This window comes from Octopus bimaculoides, chromosome 6, assembly GCF_001194135.2.
Source record: "Octopus bimaculoides isolate UCB-OBI-ISO-001 chromosome 6, ASM119413v2, whole genome shotgun sequence".
Lineage (NCBI taxonomy): Eukaryota > Metazoa > Mollusca > Cephalopoda > Octopoda > Octopodidae > Octopus > Octopus bimaculoides.
Genome location: NC_068986.1, coordinates 43,956,794 through 43,974,016, shown reverse-complemented (window position 1 = coordinate 43,974,016; position 17,223 = coordinate 43,956,794). Strand labels below are relative to the sequence as shown.

The 17,223-nt window shown below is 37.1% G+C and overlaps 1 protein-coding gene across 2 annotated transcripts in view; it reads left to right on the top strand.

Annotated features, from left to right (window-relative positions):
• LOC106871560 (cleavage and polyadenylation specificity factor subunit 1) overlaps window positions 1-17,223 on the top strand; it is a 101,418-nt gene that overhangs the window by 53,716 nt on the left and 30,479 nt on the right. For both annotated transcript variants that reach the window (XM_014918065.2, XM_052968705.1), the window contains exons 26-29: window positions 1,138-1,290; window positions 3,288-3,404; window positions 6,887-6,977; window positions 7,494-7,578. In XM_014918065.2, the coding sequence (XP_014773551.1) occupies window positions 1,138-1,290; window positions 3,288-3,404; window positions 6,887-6,977; window positions 7,494-7,578 (446 nt within the window). The remainder of the gene's footprint in view (window positions 1-1,137; window positions 1,291-3,287; window positions 3,405-6,886; window positions 6,978-7,493; window positions 7,579-17,223) is intronic.

Sequence of the window (17,223 nt, the reverse complement as noted above, 5' to 3'; positions counted from 1 at the left end):
ATATATAATACAAATGATATATGAGCATATGCATGTATACACACATATATGTACATACCTACATCTACATGTATATATAGATGCATATCCGGGTACAGGACGTCAGAAAAGGAACGGGAACATAAAGCACAAAAAACGGACTTTTTTACAGACAACAGAATGAACACATAGGAAAACAGACGAGCCACTTATGAAACTTTTCCTTCATCAGCTGCCTCTATTCTAAACTAGGCGTTTCGAAGCAACAGGATTTCAAGTAGTAATGCAGTACTACCATTTCAAGCAGCTCAGTTTAATTGAATAATGCAATCATTACATCAATTGAAATGCAGCGCTTTCAACTGCAGAAAAAAATGAGTGCATTGTTCAATTAAATGGATCCGCTTGAAACGATTGTACTGCATTACTACTTGAAATCCTATTGCTTATTTTGATTTTATTTACCTTACTTCGAGCTGTGCGGATAATACCAGATTGACTTGGTGCTTCAACTTAAGTACCTAATTCAACTGAATCTTAATTACTTATGTGTGTGTGTGTGTGTGTGTTGTATGTGTGTTACTGTCTCATTGACATCACGTAATAGTTGTAGACGATTGTCACTGTCATGGAAGCGGTGCCCTTCGTTCTCCATCTTCTGTGAAAAGCATGTCTGATCATGGAAATATATGCCTCAAAAACTGGTGAGAGTTGGTAACAAGAAAGGTATCTGGCTGTAAAAAATCTGCCTCCACAAAATTTCGTCTGACCCATGTGAGCATGAAGAAGTGGACATTAAAATAATAATGTTGATGATGTCCCCTTCTTTGTGTGAGAAAGAAGTTCTTACATATTTAATTTTTCTCTTATTTAAGTTATGCATATAATGTTTACATCTGAAGAAAGTGAATAGTTTTGGAAATTCTGAGTTGTGGCGCTTGTGCAGACTTAGGGCGCTGACTAGTGTACTCTGGACTACATTCTCCAATGTGTCCTTCTTTAAAAAAGATAGTAGGGTGTGGTTTGGGAGAAATTTGTCTGCTATTTCTAGCAAGTTCAGTGACTCACATTGAAAAACTCAGTAACAGTTTATTTTCTTATCAATTACATATGCTATCAAAAAGTTTTAATCACAAAACATATTTATTTTATTTGTAGGTTTTTATATGCGGTGCATATCCCCACTGGATTATCATGACTGCTCGGGGTTCCCTTCGAATACACCCTATGAACATTGATGGCCCGATTACATGTTTCGCTCCTTTCCATAATATCAACTGCCCAAAAGGTTTCTTATATTTCAACAAAGCTGTAAGTTCATTTCTTTTTCTTGTTTACTTACATCCAAATTGTGTTTGAAATCAATTTGGTACCATTTTCATTGTTAGTTGATATTGGAATAGTACCAATGTCATTATATAAAAATGTCAGAGAACAAATGGGTGCAACATGTCATATTTGAACACTATAATTGAAGTGTGGAACTTTTAAGTGTAAGTCTGGGTATTTTAAAAATGTATTAATTATGTGTATTAATTATATGTATTAATATGTATGTATATCATGATTTGTTTAATGTGTTCTCAGCACTGGCATGGCTGTGTAGTTAAGAAACTTGCTTTGCAGCCATGTGGTTTCAGGTTCAGTCCCACTGTGTGGCCAGCACTTTGTGCCAGTGTCTTTTAGTATAGCCCTAGACTGACCAGTTTCTTGTAAGTGAATTTGGTAGACAGAAGCTGTGAAAGATGGCGAGCTGGCTGAAACATTTGCATGCCAGGCAAAGTGCTTAGCGGTATTTCGCCCGTCGTTACGTTCTGAGTTCAAATTCCGCCGAGGTCGACTTTGCCTTTCATCCTTTCCGGGTCGATAAATAAAGTACCAGTTACGTACTGGGGTCGATGTAATCGACTTAATCCCTTTGTCTGTCCTTGTTTGTCCCCTCTATGTTTAGCCCCTTGTGGGCAATAAAGAAATAAGAAACTGTGAAAGACTGTAGCATGTGCATAAGTGTCTGTGTATGTGTGTGTATGAATGACTTTGTGTTTATCTCCATCAGTTCTTGATAATCAGTATTGGCTTGTTTACATTCTCGTGACTTAGTGGTTTGACAGAAGTGAATGATAGAACAAGTACCAGACTTAAAAATAAGTACCGGGGTCAATTTGTTGAACTAAACTCTTCAAAGCTGTGCTCCAGCATAGTTGCAGTCCAGTGACCAAAACGAGTAAATTTTGGTTGGACATGCTTTGAGTAGACCATGTTTACCACTGGTTACTCTTTTGAGTCACGAAAATCAAGCCAGATATCCTTCTGGTGTTGGAGGAGCTTTGTGAAAAACATATTGCTCAAGTTAATGAGAATCTGTTCCGATTAAATACTAGGTTTAATGAAGTGGCTAAGTTTTTTGAGGACAAGAATCAATGCCAAAAGTGGATTAACTGTTGTTGAGTGCTTAACATTTCTTATGAGAGAGGTTGTTGAGGAGAATCAAGGATCAGCATAGAGAATCTGTGTGAAAATAATGGTATAAGTGTTAGCATGGCTGTGTGGTAAGAAGGCTAATTTACAACCATGTAGTTTTGAGATCAGTCCCACTGCATAACACCTTGAGCTAGTGTCTTCCACTATATCTCTGGACCTTGTGAGTGAATTTGGTAGACACAAACTCTACAGAAGTTTTGTTTGTGTGTCTATACAAACACACACGCATATATGATGGGCTTCTTGCTATTCACTGACGTGGCTTTGATCAGCCCTGTGTTAAAGCAGCAGACATTTGCCTAAAGTGCTATGCGGTTAGACTGAACTCAAAGCAACATAGTTGGAAAGCAAACTTCTTAACCATGCAGCCTGCGTCTAAGAGAATTAAAAAATAAGAATATAGTGATGTTAATCAGATAATATGTTCAGCATGATATTCAGTGGACATAGATATTGGTTAATATTATTGTTCAATAAGGCTGCGAGCTGTCAGAATATTTAATACACTGGGCAAAATACTTAGCGGCATTTCATCTGTCTTTATATTCTGAGTTCAAATTCTGCCAGGGTTGACTTGGTCTTTTATCCTTTCAAGGTCAGTAAAATAAGTAGTAACTGAGCACTGGGGTCAATGTAATCGACTTACCCCCTCCACCCAAATTGCTGGCCTTGTGCTTGAATTTGAAAGACCTGGCAAGCGAAGTGAAATTGTAGTTGTCGCTGATGTTGGTGTCACGTAACTGGCACCTGTGTTCAATAGTTTTTTCTGAAATAATGCTTATTTGTTGTTTTAGTTAAATAATCATTTTTTTCTTTCTTTGATTTAGGGTGAGCTACGGATATGTGTTTTGCCTACCCATCTTACTTATGATTCACCATGGCCCGTGAGAAAAGTGCCTTTAAGATCTACCCCCTATTTTGTTGTTTATCATCCTGAAAGTAAGGTAAGTTCAGCTCTGTATCTGTGAAGTCAACCATTGAGTTTGAACCAACTCTTGTGATGCTGTAGTGGCAATACTGTGAAGGCAGTTTTCTTAGTGAAGATACATGAGAGTAGTCTCCTGCTGCCTTTTTAGGAACTTGTGAAACCTTACACAGATTCTCAGAGACCTAGTGTCTTTTTCTGACATTAAATATACTTGGCATAAGAGGCATCAGGTGTGGTGTGCCAGAGAGACGACTGCGCTGGTATGGTCATGTGATACATATGGACGAGGACAGCTGTGTAAAGAAGAGCTGACCTTTAACTGTAGAAGGAACCCGTGGTACAGGTAAACCCAAGAAGACATGGGATGAGGTGGTGATGCATGAACTTCGAGCTTTGGGCCTCACAGAGGCAATGACTAGTGACTGAGGCCTTTGGTGATATGCTGTGCTTGAGAAGACCTGGCAAGCGAAGTGAAATTGTCGTTGTGGCTGATGTTGGTGTCACGTAACTGGCACCTGTGTGCTGGTGGCACGTAAAAAGCACCTTTTGAGCGTTGGGCTTCACGGAGGCAAAGTGGCTGATGCCAGTGGTACATGAAAAGCACCTTACCTTTCGAGTGTTAGACCTCATAGAGTCAATCACAAATGACTGAAACCCTCGGCATTATAATCAAGCCAAGTAAAGTTGCAGTTGTGGCAGATACTGATGTCATGCAAATGGTACTTGTGCCAGTTGCATGTAAAAGCACCCATTACACTCTCGAAGTGGTTGGTGTTAGGAAGGGCATCCAGCTGTAGAAAGCATGCCAAATCAGACTGGTGCAACCTTCCAGCTTGCTAGCCCTGGCCAAACCATCCAATCTATACCAGCATGGACAATAGTCATTAAATGATGGTGATGATGATGATAATGACAATGATGATGATGATGATGTGACATCCATAGAAGTAGCTGTCTGGTTAGCCCCCAAAACTTGAAGATATATCTGTGTTTTTATGTCTTGATATTGTGTGATAGTTTTAAATGAGCATTACTCATACAAACGATGTTGTTCATTTCCTGTCTTTCCTGAAAAGTATGTGTGGCATTGGGGAAATATTACCTTGCTTGGAATAAGGGTTGACAACATAAGGGCATCTCACCATAAAAATAGATCAGCCTCAATGAATATATATATATATTCATTTGCTTGTTTTACGTCTAATGACTTATTCAAAGCCATTATAGGCGAAACCTGAGGTCCCAGTCAAACTAATATTATCAATAAATTTCACTCTAATTTATGTTGAGTCCCAGCTTCAGTAAATGTTTTTGTTGTTTTTCCATAAATTGATTAGCAATACCAAATAATACATTTATATATATCAGGCATGGCTGTGTGGTTAAGAAGTTAGCTTCTCTGCCACATCTAGACATTATGTGATAGTTGTATACAAGTGTCACCATCATACAAGCAGTGTCATTTGTTGCCAGTTATCCATGGAAACAGATCCAGTGATAGAGAAATATTACCTTATTTGGAAACAAGCAAAGTTTGATGATGAGAAAGGCATCTGGCCATAGTAAAAACTGTCTCAATGAATTCTTTGTTATTTATTGTTGGTTGATACATTCATTTATTATTATTATTGTTGTATTTTGACCTGAAGATTAGCTATATTTTTGAATAGAATTGATTTTCGATAGTTTTAATCGATTTTAATTGATTTAAATTTCTTTATATTTGAAAATTGGTTATGAAACACTTGTAGTCATTTTATTATCTTGATCTTATGATATTTACTTTGTATTATATTATACTTATTTATTGTGCTTTTTATTATTAATTTTTCTATATGTGACAGTGGATTTTCATCAATGAGTTCATGAACCTTGGTTCTTTTCCCTAAAACTATATATATATATATATATATATATTTATTTATTAAATGAATATCCTTCAAAAGAGGAAGCTATGTATATGTGGCATGTATTTGTAAGGACCGTGCGATCAGGAGATGGTGACGAGGAATGGCTCCTTTAGCGCATCGCACAGTCAATACAAATGAAAAACACGAAAAGAGGATAAATGTATATAAGTGCCAAAAGGAAAAGAGAGACACAACCAGTAGAAGGTTTAAGAAAAAGTTGTATTGATATGTCAACATGTATATCTGTGTGTGTGAGTGCGACATATAAACACAATAATAGGCAGGCCGTCGTGTAAACAAAGTGTATGTGTATACAAACATGGATGCATGTGTGTGCAAGTAATACAGAGCATAGAAAAGAGTCTATAAGGACGTTAGAAGAAAGTCCAGACACAAGGATGGTAAATACCAGTTCGTAGTTAAGGAACACAGGGGTTGAAGTGCTGTATCAAGAAGTTGTGGCGGCAAGGCAGAGCCGAGAAAAGATACTGTCGCACGAGAAGATGAGGATTCAATGCTGCGGCCGGTTACTTGTTACAGGAGGTCTCGCAGGTTGTACTCGCTGTTAACCATGGTGAAGCAATTCACAAACAGTGAGGTGAGAACCCGTGCGAGTACTGTTGGTGGTGTGTACGTAGAGACGTTGGTGTTGATGCGAAGAAGACGAGGTGGCGACGAAGATGGAGTTTGCAGTAAGCTGTTGAATGAAGTGGTGACGATTCTCCATGTGCTGTGTTGTGTTGTCCCTGGAACTGGCTGTGCTCTGTGGTCAGCGGCTAGACCTCAGAAGGTCTAAAGCTGATTGACAAACGTGACGGTGAAAAGTTAGCTATTTATAAGATACTATCGGCTCAAACAGGGGTTCAGAAAAACTGTCCCACGCGACCTTATCTGAAGGCAGTGATTGGTTGGGTTGCACCCTGGCGTGAAATAGAACAGGAGATAAAAATGCGCCAATACCAACCAATTAGAGTGGTGGACACAACAGGGTCCAAAAGTGCAGCTGAAGGCTAGCTGTTATCCACTTCATCCGCATCCGTGTATATATAACAGAGAGAGAGAAGTATGCTACATATTATACAGTTTTGTACATATATAGATCTATTGTTTTCTGTATTCCTATCAGAAGAAACTAGCATGGCTCTATGTTAGGAGGGGGGAGTACCACGGACTGATTGACATTGACAATCTTTGCACACGTAGTGGACACTCCCAAGTATCTCTATATATTGTTTATTTTCCAAGCCTATGAGTATTGTATGTTAAAAAAGGATAGAATTAATAGCTAAACTTATTTGTAAATAAAACTGTACAAATATATGTAATTTTAGTATATGCTGCCTAAGTATCTCATTGTATTATATATGTAGAGATCTTAATTACTCCTTTCTTCAATGCATTATCTTTGTACATACATATATGTTGAAAAAGTTTATTATTTACTCAACATTCTATTAATCGGTTCATGGAAATTCCATGAGTCCTGCTAGTAAAAGAATAAAAGAATAGTAATTTTTATTTCTGTTGGCTCTATTTTCTTGTTTGCAATTGTGATTTGTTTTCTTTACTTTTCATATTTTTTTGGTAGACGTATGCTGTTGTCAGCAGTGCTCAAGAACCCTCTAATAAGCTGCCCAAAACCACCACTGATGAAAGAGAATTTGAAATCATTGAACGAGGTATGTTATGTTTCCTTCTGCTACTTATGTCTGAATTTATGGTTCATTCTCTTCTTTTAAGGATGATGATGATGATGATGATGAAAATCTTTTTGTCAGTCCTGATTAATCCATCTTTTGATCAAAGGCTACCCAGGACTAAATTTTGAATGCGTCTTTTGCTAAGACAGTAGAGTAGGATTTGAGGATGATTTGGATGCTATTTTATCAAAGATATTCTTGCCTTGACTATCCAGACTTTTTTCCAGAAAATAATGTGTGATTTGAGTGAGGCTTGGTTGCTATTTGAAGCAGATCATGCATCCATGTAGAAAGTCTACATCATCATCATTGTCGGTAACAAAAGTTCCCCTCTATGGGTATAAGGCAATTTGTATCAAGTTTCATCCGTTTTGCTTTATGTCTGCTCTACTGTCCTGACATGAATTAAATGAAACTTGTTGAGGCAGATTTTCTTCATATGTGTAACATCTCCTCCTGTTTATAATCATATTTTTGCCTTTCTTGATTGTTTAGATGATCGGTTTGTTTACCCAATGACAGAAAAATATTGTGTACAGCTTTTTTCACCAGTCAGCTGGGAAGTCATTCCTAATACAAAGTAAGTAATTTTTTCACTGCTGATGACAAAATAAACATTTTCTAAGAATTACATAGTTTATATAAATGTGCAAGTTTATGTATATATTTATGTTTAAGTTATATATGCTCAGTGGGTTGCTGGGTGATTGTACTGTATACTGTAAGTCTACAGCAAGTTAGCTCCACAGAAACCCATCCTTCTCAAGTTGGGCCATTTTCATGTGACGTACATGACAGTCAAAGACACAAATTATGAAGTGTCATCATCATCTTTTAATGTCCATTGTCCATGTTGGCGTGGGTTGGATGGTTTGACCAGGGCTGGTAAGTTGAGGGGCTGCACCAGACTCCTGTCTGATTTGGCATGGTTTCTACAGCTGGATGCCCTTCCTCATTTGTAAATTTTGAATATTTACAAGAGTTGAATTAATTGATTTTTTACAGTAAAGTTTGACTACCCAGGCGACTATTAAAACAAAATTTTTTTTTTACCTGGAATGTATGTTTTATCTTCTATCTTTTACCTGTTTCAGTCATTAGACTGTGGTCATGCTTGGGCATCACCTTGAAGAATTTTTAGTTGAATGAATTGACTCCAGTACTTTTTCTTTAAAGCCTGGTACTTATTCTATCAATCTGTTTTGTCAAACCACTAAATTATAGGGACATAAACATACCAACACCAGTGGTAATATGGAACAGACACAAAGACATACACACACTTCTTTCAGTTTCCATCAGTTTCTTTCAGTTTCTGTCTTCAAAATTAACTCACAAGGCCCAAGATGTGTCACGCAGTGAGACTGAACTTGGAACCATGTGGTTGGGAAGGAAGCTTCTTACCATACAGCCTTGGAGAAGATCCAAAAAGTATAACATGACATTGCATAAAGTAACTCTTTTTACTTGTAAACATTAGCTGCTAATTCCTCTGAATTTCTCCAGAGCAGCATAAAAAACATCATAGTGTTTGTTTATATTGATCTTGAAATCTCAGAATATGCTCTTCAGCTTGCTGACAGCAATGTCTGTGGTGACAATTCTCATTTACCTGCTAACACAAATATAGTCATTCTCTCTCTCTCTCTCTCTGTCAGTCTAACCCAGGGGTTCCCAGTCAGTCTAACCCAAGGGTTCTCTCTCTCTCTCTCTCTCTCTGTCAGTCTAACCCAGAGGTTATCTCTCTCTCTCGCTCTCTCTCTCTCTGTCAGTCTAACCCAGGGGTTCCCAATCTTTTTCTTCTGTGGGCCACCAAAATAAGTAATTGTTTCTTGTGGACCACCTCAAATTTTAAATTTATTATAAAAGAACTGCTACTCATAAATATTAGTATCATTTTCACTTTGCAATGAAAGTTCCTTTTTTGTTCTCACAGAGAACAAATAACTGAGAACACCAATAACAAAACCAGTTTTCTCAAGAAAGCTTTATTTGATAGAATCGAATAGAAAAGGTTACTGAGTTGTAGAAAACACAACCTTTTATTCAGAAAAAAAGCTGTGGAAATGTGCTGTGCGTGAGAAGACCCGGCAAGCCAAGTAAGATCGTTGCCAGTGCCCCTGGACTGGCTCTTGTGTGGGTGGCACATGAGATGCACCATTTTGAGCGTGGCCGTTGCCAGTACCGCCTGACTGGCTCCCGTAGGATTTTCGAGTGAGATCGTTGCCAGTGCCCCTGGACTGGCTTGTGCGGGTGGCACATAAAAGACACCATTTCGAGCGTGGCCGTTTTCGTGCAGGTGACACGTAAAAGCACCCACTACACTCTCTGAGTGGTTGGCGTTAGGAAGGGCATCCAGCTGTAGAAACTCTGCCAAATTAGATTGGAGCCTGGTGTTGCCATCCGGTTTCATCAGTCCTCAGTCAAATCGTCCAACCCATGCTAGCATGGAAAGCGGACGTTAAACGATGATGATGATGATGTGAAGGGTAAATTCAAAAAATGTGAGGAGTGAAGTTGGGATCAGTACAAAAGGTCGTGTAAATGTTTGAGGGAATATAACAAATTGGAATTAACTTAAAAATGTCAGCAACAAGTCGTTGTGAAAAACGAAAGAAACCTTCGGTGAGACCTTTGGGCTTGCTTTTTATCCACAAGCTGAGAAATCCTTGACTCTTTTTGGCTCAAACAAATTCTCAAATCAGCATTGTTATCAAGGTTCAAATGCATCCGCTGCTTCGTGAATGAGTGGAGGACAAGGGAAAATCTGTTTTCAGCCAAGTAGGATGTCGAGAGATTTATAATAAAAAGCTCGACTTGTTCAAACAGCTTTGGATATTTGTAAGAATGATTCAACCAAGCCTTAACCCAGTTGTTTTCAGACGATTTGTGCAGATTATCATCTACCGTCACCTTACATAGCTCTATCTGAATGCATTCTGGTTGAACAAGTATATCGTTCATAGATATTGTGTGAAGAGAGTCCACAAAAATTGGGATATTTAAAACCAAATGATCTTCAAAACGAATATTGAAGTTTTCATGAAGGAAAGATAGATGCCTGATTATATATATGTGCAAGTTGTTATCTACCACAACAGTTTTTAAGTTCATGAACTGCAGAAAGTTGATTTTCAATTTGAAGTTTCCAAAGAATGAGTTTATTCACAAACGCCCTTATCAAGTGTCTGGCTTGTACAATGTTGATGTTTTGCTTTTGTAAAAAAATATTGAGATCATTAAGTTTTTGAAAGGTTTCATGTAAATAAAAAATTACAGGTTTTTCTGAGAAAGTGATGCTGTCATAGCTGGATCAGTCTGTTGAATAAACTCTATGACTTTATCGAAAAGTGCCACAAAACATCCGAGACAACTTCCCATTGATAGCCAGCGTATATCTGTTGAATACAACAGACGGTTGAACATTTCATCTTTACAAGTTTCTTGAAAATGCCTGTCTTGATGAGCAGATCTTTAAATTTTTTTTTACTGCAGAAGCAATTAAGTCTAGGGTTTCAGAAAATATATTATTTCTGGTTCTTTTTGCTCTCAGATTTTCTTGATGGAGAACACAACGAATTGTGAAGACGGGATTAAATTCTATCCCTCTGGCAACAAAACCCTGGGATTTGCCAATCATAGATGGTGCTCTGTCAGTGCATATTGATATGAAGTTGAGGGGATCAATGCCATTTTTAGCAAGATAATCCATGACTGCAGTGTAGTTGTCTCTCCCGTGTTTTTCAGTATTGTTTTTATAAAGAGTAGGTTTTCGCAAATTGTGGTACAAGCACAACACATTTGTTGCCTGCAGTGTCGCAAGTCTTCTACAACTATGGATTCGACATCTTCGGCCATTTCACAAATGGTCGAAGATACAGTGTCGTTTGAAAGTGGAATACTTGCTAAAACTGATACAGTGTTTGGCACATTAGCAACTTTATATGCTTCAAGTATGAAGGGCCTAATCAGATCTTCGCCAATGGTATGTGGGCAACCCTGTTTTGATATCATGAGCGAAATGTTATAGGATGCCTGCAGACCAGAACGGTTATTAGTATGGATGAGGAAATTTTTGAGTGATGAAGATGAAACATTTTTTTTGTGATGGTATTCTTTGAAGTACTCCTTTAGCTTGCCAAATAAACCAGGATGGATTTTTGTAGATGATACAACGATTTCCTGGGTTTCATTGAGTTGTTAGTTAATACTTTTGAGCAGATAATTCTCTGTGGTAAAAAGGATATTCTACATTGGATACGAAGCCATATTTGATATATTATTTGTGATATCGTCTACAGAATCTTTTTTCTGAGTCGGTGGACGGAGAATTAAGGAAACGTTTTTCCATATCACTGGCAGCAAAATTTCTACAGATTACAATTAGACTAATACTTGCATAAAAATGTACGTACCTAGAGAGACATAGTACGATATGTTGGGTAAGCTCAATTCAAAAGTCAGGTAGAAAACATGATCGTGTTAACTGGCTGAGAACACAGTTTTTTGTGTGTTTTTAATGTGGGCAAACGTAGATCCGATTGTACATGTCTGTACCTGTCTGGTACACGCCTGTGTATGATTGAATAGCTAATTGTCCAAAAAGCAATGAGTGCACTCGTATGTGCTCACACATATGTGATGAGGCATATTTCGTTTGCGCGACATGCGTGTATGGAAAAATGTTAATTCTTCAGGTGAACCACATAAAATTTTCCACGGACCATCTGAATTTTCCTGTGGACCACCTAGTAGTCCACACGGACCAGGTTGGGAACCCCTCTAAACTTTCATCATCTAACCTTTCATCATCTGGCACAAGATTACCTCCTCCAATGTCACATCCCCTCTCAAAGGATCTTTGTCTTGCAAGCTACTTGGTGACCCTGCCAGTGCTGGTGTCACATAAAAAGCATCCAGTTCACACTGCAAAGTGGTTGGCATTTGGAAGGGTATCCAGTTGTGAAAAAAAAAAAACCATGCCAAAACTGACCTTGTCTCTGCTGGTGCCACGTAAAAAACACTCACACCACTGTGAGTGGTTGTTGTTAGTAAGGGCATCCAGCTGTAAAAAACCAATCCAAAATGGACAGTGAAGCATGGTGCAGTCTTCTGCCTAGCCAGTTCCTGTCAAATCATCTAACCCATGCCAGCATGGAAAGCAAACATTAAATGATGATGATGATGATGCAGATGATGGTAGGACATGCGTGACAAAAATGAATTTGGGATTTTCTAGACAAATAATAGATAAAGCTATAAATAATGGTTTCAAATTTTGGCACAAGGCCAGCATTTTCTGGGGAGGGGATAAGTAGATTACATCGACCCCCTGGTACTTATTTTATTGATCCTGAAAGGATAAGTTGATCTTGGCGGAATTTGAACTCAGAATGTAAAGACGGACAAAACACCACTAAGCGTTTTGTCTGGCATGCTGTCTTAAAAAAAGCTAACCTTTTATTCTTTTACTTGTTTCAGTCATTTGACTGTGGCCATACTGGAGCACCACCCTGAAGGATTTTAGTTGAACAATTCAACCCCAGGACTTAATATTTTATGCCTAGTACTTATTCTCTTTTACTGTACTGCTAAGTTATGGGGGACGTAAACACACCAAAACCAGTTGTCAAGTAGTGATGGGGGGACAAACACAGACACAAAGACACACACACACACACACACAGATATATACACTCACACACATATATATAAAATAAAAATCATTAGAAGAATCAATTTATCAGACAGAGTCCAATAAGTGTCATCAAATAAATGGAACAGGCTTTGATGCTAATATGGATAATTTAATTAAATCTAACCATACAGCTGTTTCTGTTGCAAAGGACCATATTTCAGGTATACAATTGAAGAATAGCTATTTCAACAAAGGTAATACACATTATATTATATCATTTGGAACTCATCAGTGGATAATCTTGTAAGCTTCAGTTTTGAATTTGATTTGGCGAGTGAAAGGAATAAATTAGTTAGGAAACAGAATCAGTATAATATGATAACAAAAAAGAAAACTAAAGGTACTAATTTTAAATATTGAAATATTTAATTATTGTCCACTGATCAGTTCTAAATGACATAATATAATAATGTGTATTACTTTTGATGAAATACCATTTCTTCAAGAGTATATGGTCTTTTGCGAAAGAAACAGCTGTCTGGTTAGATTTAATTAAACTATCCATATTAGCATCAAAACCTGTTCCATTTATTTGATGATATTTATTGGACTTCGTTTAATAAATTGATTCTTCCTATGATTTTTATTTATACAAATTCATATGGAAATGAAAGGAATCCCTTAAATAAAGTATGATTAAAAAGCCTTGGAAACCTAGGGAATAATGCCCTAAACAGAAGAATTATTTTCATCCGGAAAAATATAATATACATATATATATATAAATATACGATGGACTTCTTTCAGTTTCTGTCTACCAGATCCACTCCTAAGGCTTTGGTCAGTCTGAGTCTATAATAAAAAAAAGTTGCTCAAGGTTCCATGCAGTGAAACTGAACCTGGAACCATGTGGTTGGAAAGTGAGCTTCTTACCACACACCCACACCTGTGCCTAAATAAAGTTTATAAATATTGGGATTAAAACCCCTTGGCTTGAAAAATTCACAAGACATTCTGGCATTGTACAAAAGTGATCTTTCAAATAATGTAGATAATCTTTTTTTTCATCTTTGATGTTTTTTCTTATGCAGATGAAAAATGTCTGCTCAAAGAATGTAATAAACAAATTGCTTTTATAAATTTAGTGGTGATGTATTGAATATTGTATGCAAAAGTTTCTTGATTAATTGAAATAGTGAGATGTGACTGTGTAGTAAGATGTTTGGTTCCCAACTACATGGTTTTGGGTTCAGTCCCACCACATAGCACATAGAGTAAGTGTCTTGTACTATAGCTTTGGCTGATGAAAGCTTTGTGAGTGGATTGGAAGCTGAAAGAAACCTGTTGTATATGTGAATATGTATATGTATGCGTGTGCATATGTTCTGTCTCCTTGTCTTGATATCTTCATACAAGTGAGATTGTTTATACCTAGTCTTCTGTGAAAAACATTTTTTCAATATAGAAACAATGTGACCTTACTTGGAAACAGGTGAGAGTTGGCAACAGGAATGGTACCTGGTCATAGAAAATCTGCCTAAACAAATTCCATGTGACCCATATAAGCATAGAATAGTGGATAATAAATGATGACGATGATGGTAGAACAGAGTGGTTCTGCTACTAGATTACTAATTCGTTGTTGTTGTAAAGAACATTACTCTATAATAGGAGTGTGCAAGACTACAGATTGAAGGGTCAGCGTTTTGTATCTGTCAACTAGTAACTTTCTCCGTGATTCACTTCATATAGTAACAAACGGACACTGTCTCTATGTGATTATTCAATCTGCTAGAGATAGCAGCCAAATAGGCATCAAATCATACCCTACCACATTGGATGATGTCACACTAAATGCACTATGTCTGGAAAAAAAAATGGTTAAAGCTGGAATGCCTTTGATAATAAGTCTGTCTATGAACTTTGCTGGAAATAGGTTGTACAAGTTAGACTGTTGGAGAAACTATCAAGAGAGGTCATCATCATTGTTTTAACGAATATAAATGACAAAGGCAGTATTAATACTGAGAGGTAACATTTATCCTCACTTAAAAGTGAATGTTCTGTTAGAACAAACTTTACCGTGGTAGGTGCCATGAAAGAAAGTCTCACATTGGCACAAACTTTAGAACAAATTTGGGATATAAACAAGAGCACATTTTGCACCAAAAATCCAAGGTGAATGCTTCTCTGATGGCAACTACTGCAGTAAATTTTGTTCTAATAGAATATCCATGGTTAAGTGGGGATAAATATTACCTCATTGTTTTAATATTCATTTTCTATATTGGTACGAATTATTCAAAACTCATTGTGGCAAATTTTCTGCAGCTAGATGCTTATCCTGTTGCCAACACTCACTCATTTTCAAGTAAAGTAATATTTCCCCCAGCATTTCTAACAATGAACCACTGAATGACAATATTTCCTCAGAAGATAACTGTAAGCTGTGACACCGTTTTTTATGCAGCTTGCAAACAATGCCAAAACAAGAAGACACAAACGCACATGCATACATACCCACACAGAGATACATGTACATACATGGTAGGCTTCTTACTATTTTTGTCCGACAGTACCATTTACAGTCTGAGGTCGTAGTTGCAGACATTCATCCATGGTGCCACACAGTGGGAACAAACCCTAAACCATATTGTCTCAAAGTAAACTTCTTAAATACATGACTATGCCAGCACCTGGTGACCTGTAATTTCCTTGTTCCAATAAAAACCTATAAACATCCAGCCACAGTTGAAGATTATTCCAAGATATCTGAGAATCAAAAACTTAAATATTAAATAATCTTGATTATCTCACAAAGTGTATTTTTTCGTATTTGTTAAAATGTAAACAGTGAATGGATAACACAGTTATTGTTGTTGGCACTCTGTTGCTTACGACGTCGAAGGTTCCAGTTGATCCGATCAACGGAACAACCTGCTTGTGAAATTAATGTGCAAGTTGTGGTGAAGGAGTACAGCAGGGTTCACCACCATCCCCTGCCAGAGTGTTGTAGAGCTTTAGGTGTTTTCGCTCAGTAAACACTCACAACGCCCGGTCTGGGAATCGAAACCGCGATCCTATGACCACGAGTCCGCTGCCCTAACCACTGGACCATTGCGCCTCCAAGGATAACACAGTAGTAGTGGTAATATAAGACAGAGGGAAGACACAACTTACAAGTTGTATAGAATTACTGAATGAAGTCTTACTTAATTTAAAGTCTGTTGTTTCTTTTGTATGTATTTGTCATATGTTGTGGTTCACTGATTTTTGTGGAGAAAGAAAACGCCATCCTAGGGCTGAATGTAAAAATGGTTAACAACAATCATGAAAAATTCAGATAAGCTTTATTTACTGCACATAGTGTTTTTAATGTTGGTCTTTGGATGAAAGATAAAAGCAACAGTTTATATACACTGGTAGAGACATACTACTGGGGTCTACTACAAAATAGCTGGTATATATCAATCTGTGAACTAGCTCATCACAACTGGAAAAATAATTGTGCTAAATTTATGATGGCAAAATCTGTACCTTCTATCTGCATGGCTATTGAATGAAAGATGATAATGGAGTTAGAGCAATTACCTCAACATTCTGAGGTTACCATCAGAAATCCACATTTTTATAAGGCTCATTAGAAGGTTCTCTAGGACAGGGGTTTTCAAACTGTGGTCCGTGGACCACAGGGGGTCCGTGGACAGCAAATACTTTTTATGGGCAATTTGATTTTATATGATTTTAATCGAAATCTTTTAATTGACAATAAACCTATTTGTTAAATACTGTTAAATAAATAAATGTAAAAATATATGTTATTTTAAGCAAATATTTATGTATAAATTTCATAAGCGTTTATAAGGGGGTAAAGCCTGAAATATAAAGGGGTCCGCAAGTCAAAAAGTTTGAAAACCCCTGCTCGAGGAAGTCTAATCAGATGATGGCTGATTGGTCACTTATTGGTTGGTTAATTGGATGTTCATGTGAAATGACAGTGACCTCAATGTGACATCTGCATGGCTGTCCAGTGATTTGATTTTGAATCTGCTATGCATTCAAATGTGTACAATGAACAGAGATCATTCTATTTGTGGTATAAGAAATAGAAGTAGGACATAACTTGGCAGTTATAAAGTATTATTGCTGATTAGATATTTGTTTAGCTGGCACACTCTTCCATTAATTTGTGCTAAGAATCACATCTTAGCTATGTAAGCAATACTAGAAAGTTATTTTGAGCATTTGTATCAGATTAGTAACTTTTCAAAATTGAAGTTATTTTATAACTTCTGTAGGTGGAGGAGAAAATTTATGTGGAAGGTGAATGAAATGAGAGGTGTGTGTGTGTGTGTGTGTGTGTGTGTGTGTGTGTGCATCTGCAAGATGAAGGCATGACTGCGGATAACTGGTCATATCAACTTCTCCAAGCCATACCAGTGTTGGAAAACGAAATGGAAAAATGTGCTTCTTGATTATAGCAACTATATTTTATAATCTGTGTGCTCTGCTTACTACTGTATATTCTAATGTACTTAGTTTTCGTTTTGTAGTTTTATTTTTTATTTAAAACTGTTCTTTTGATTC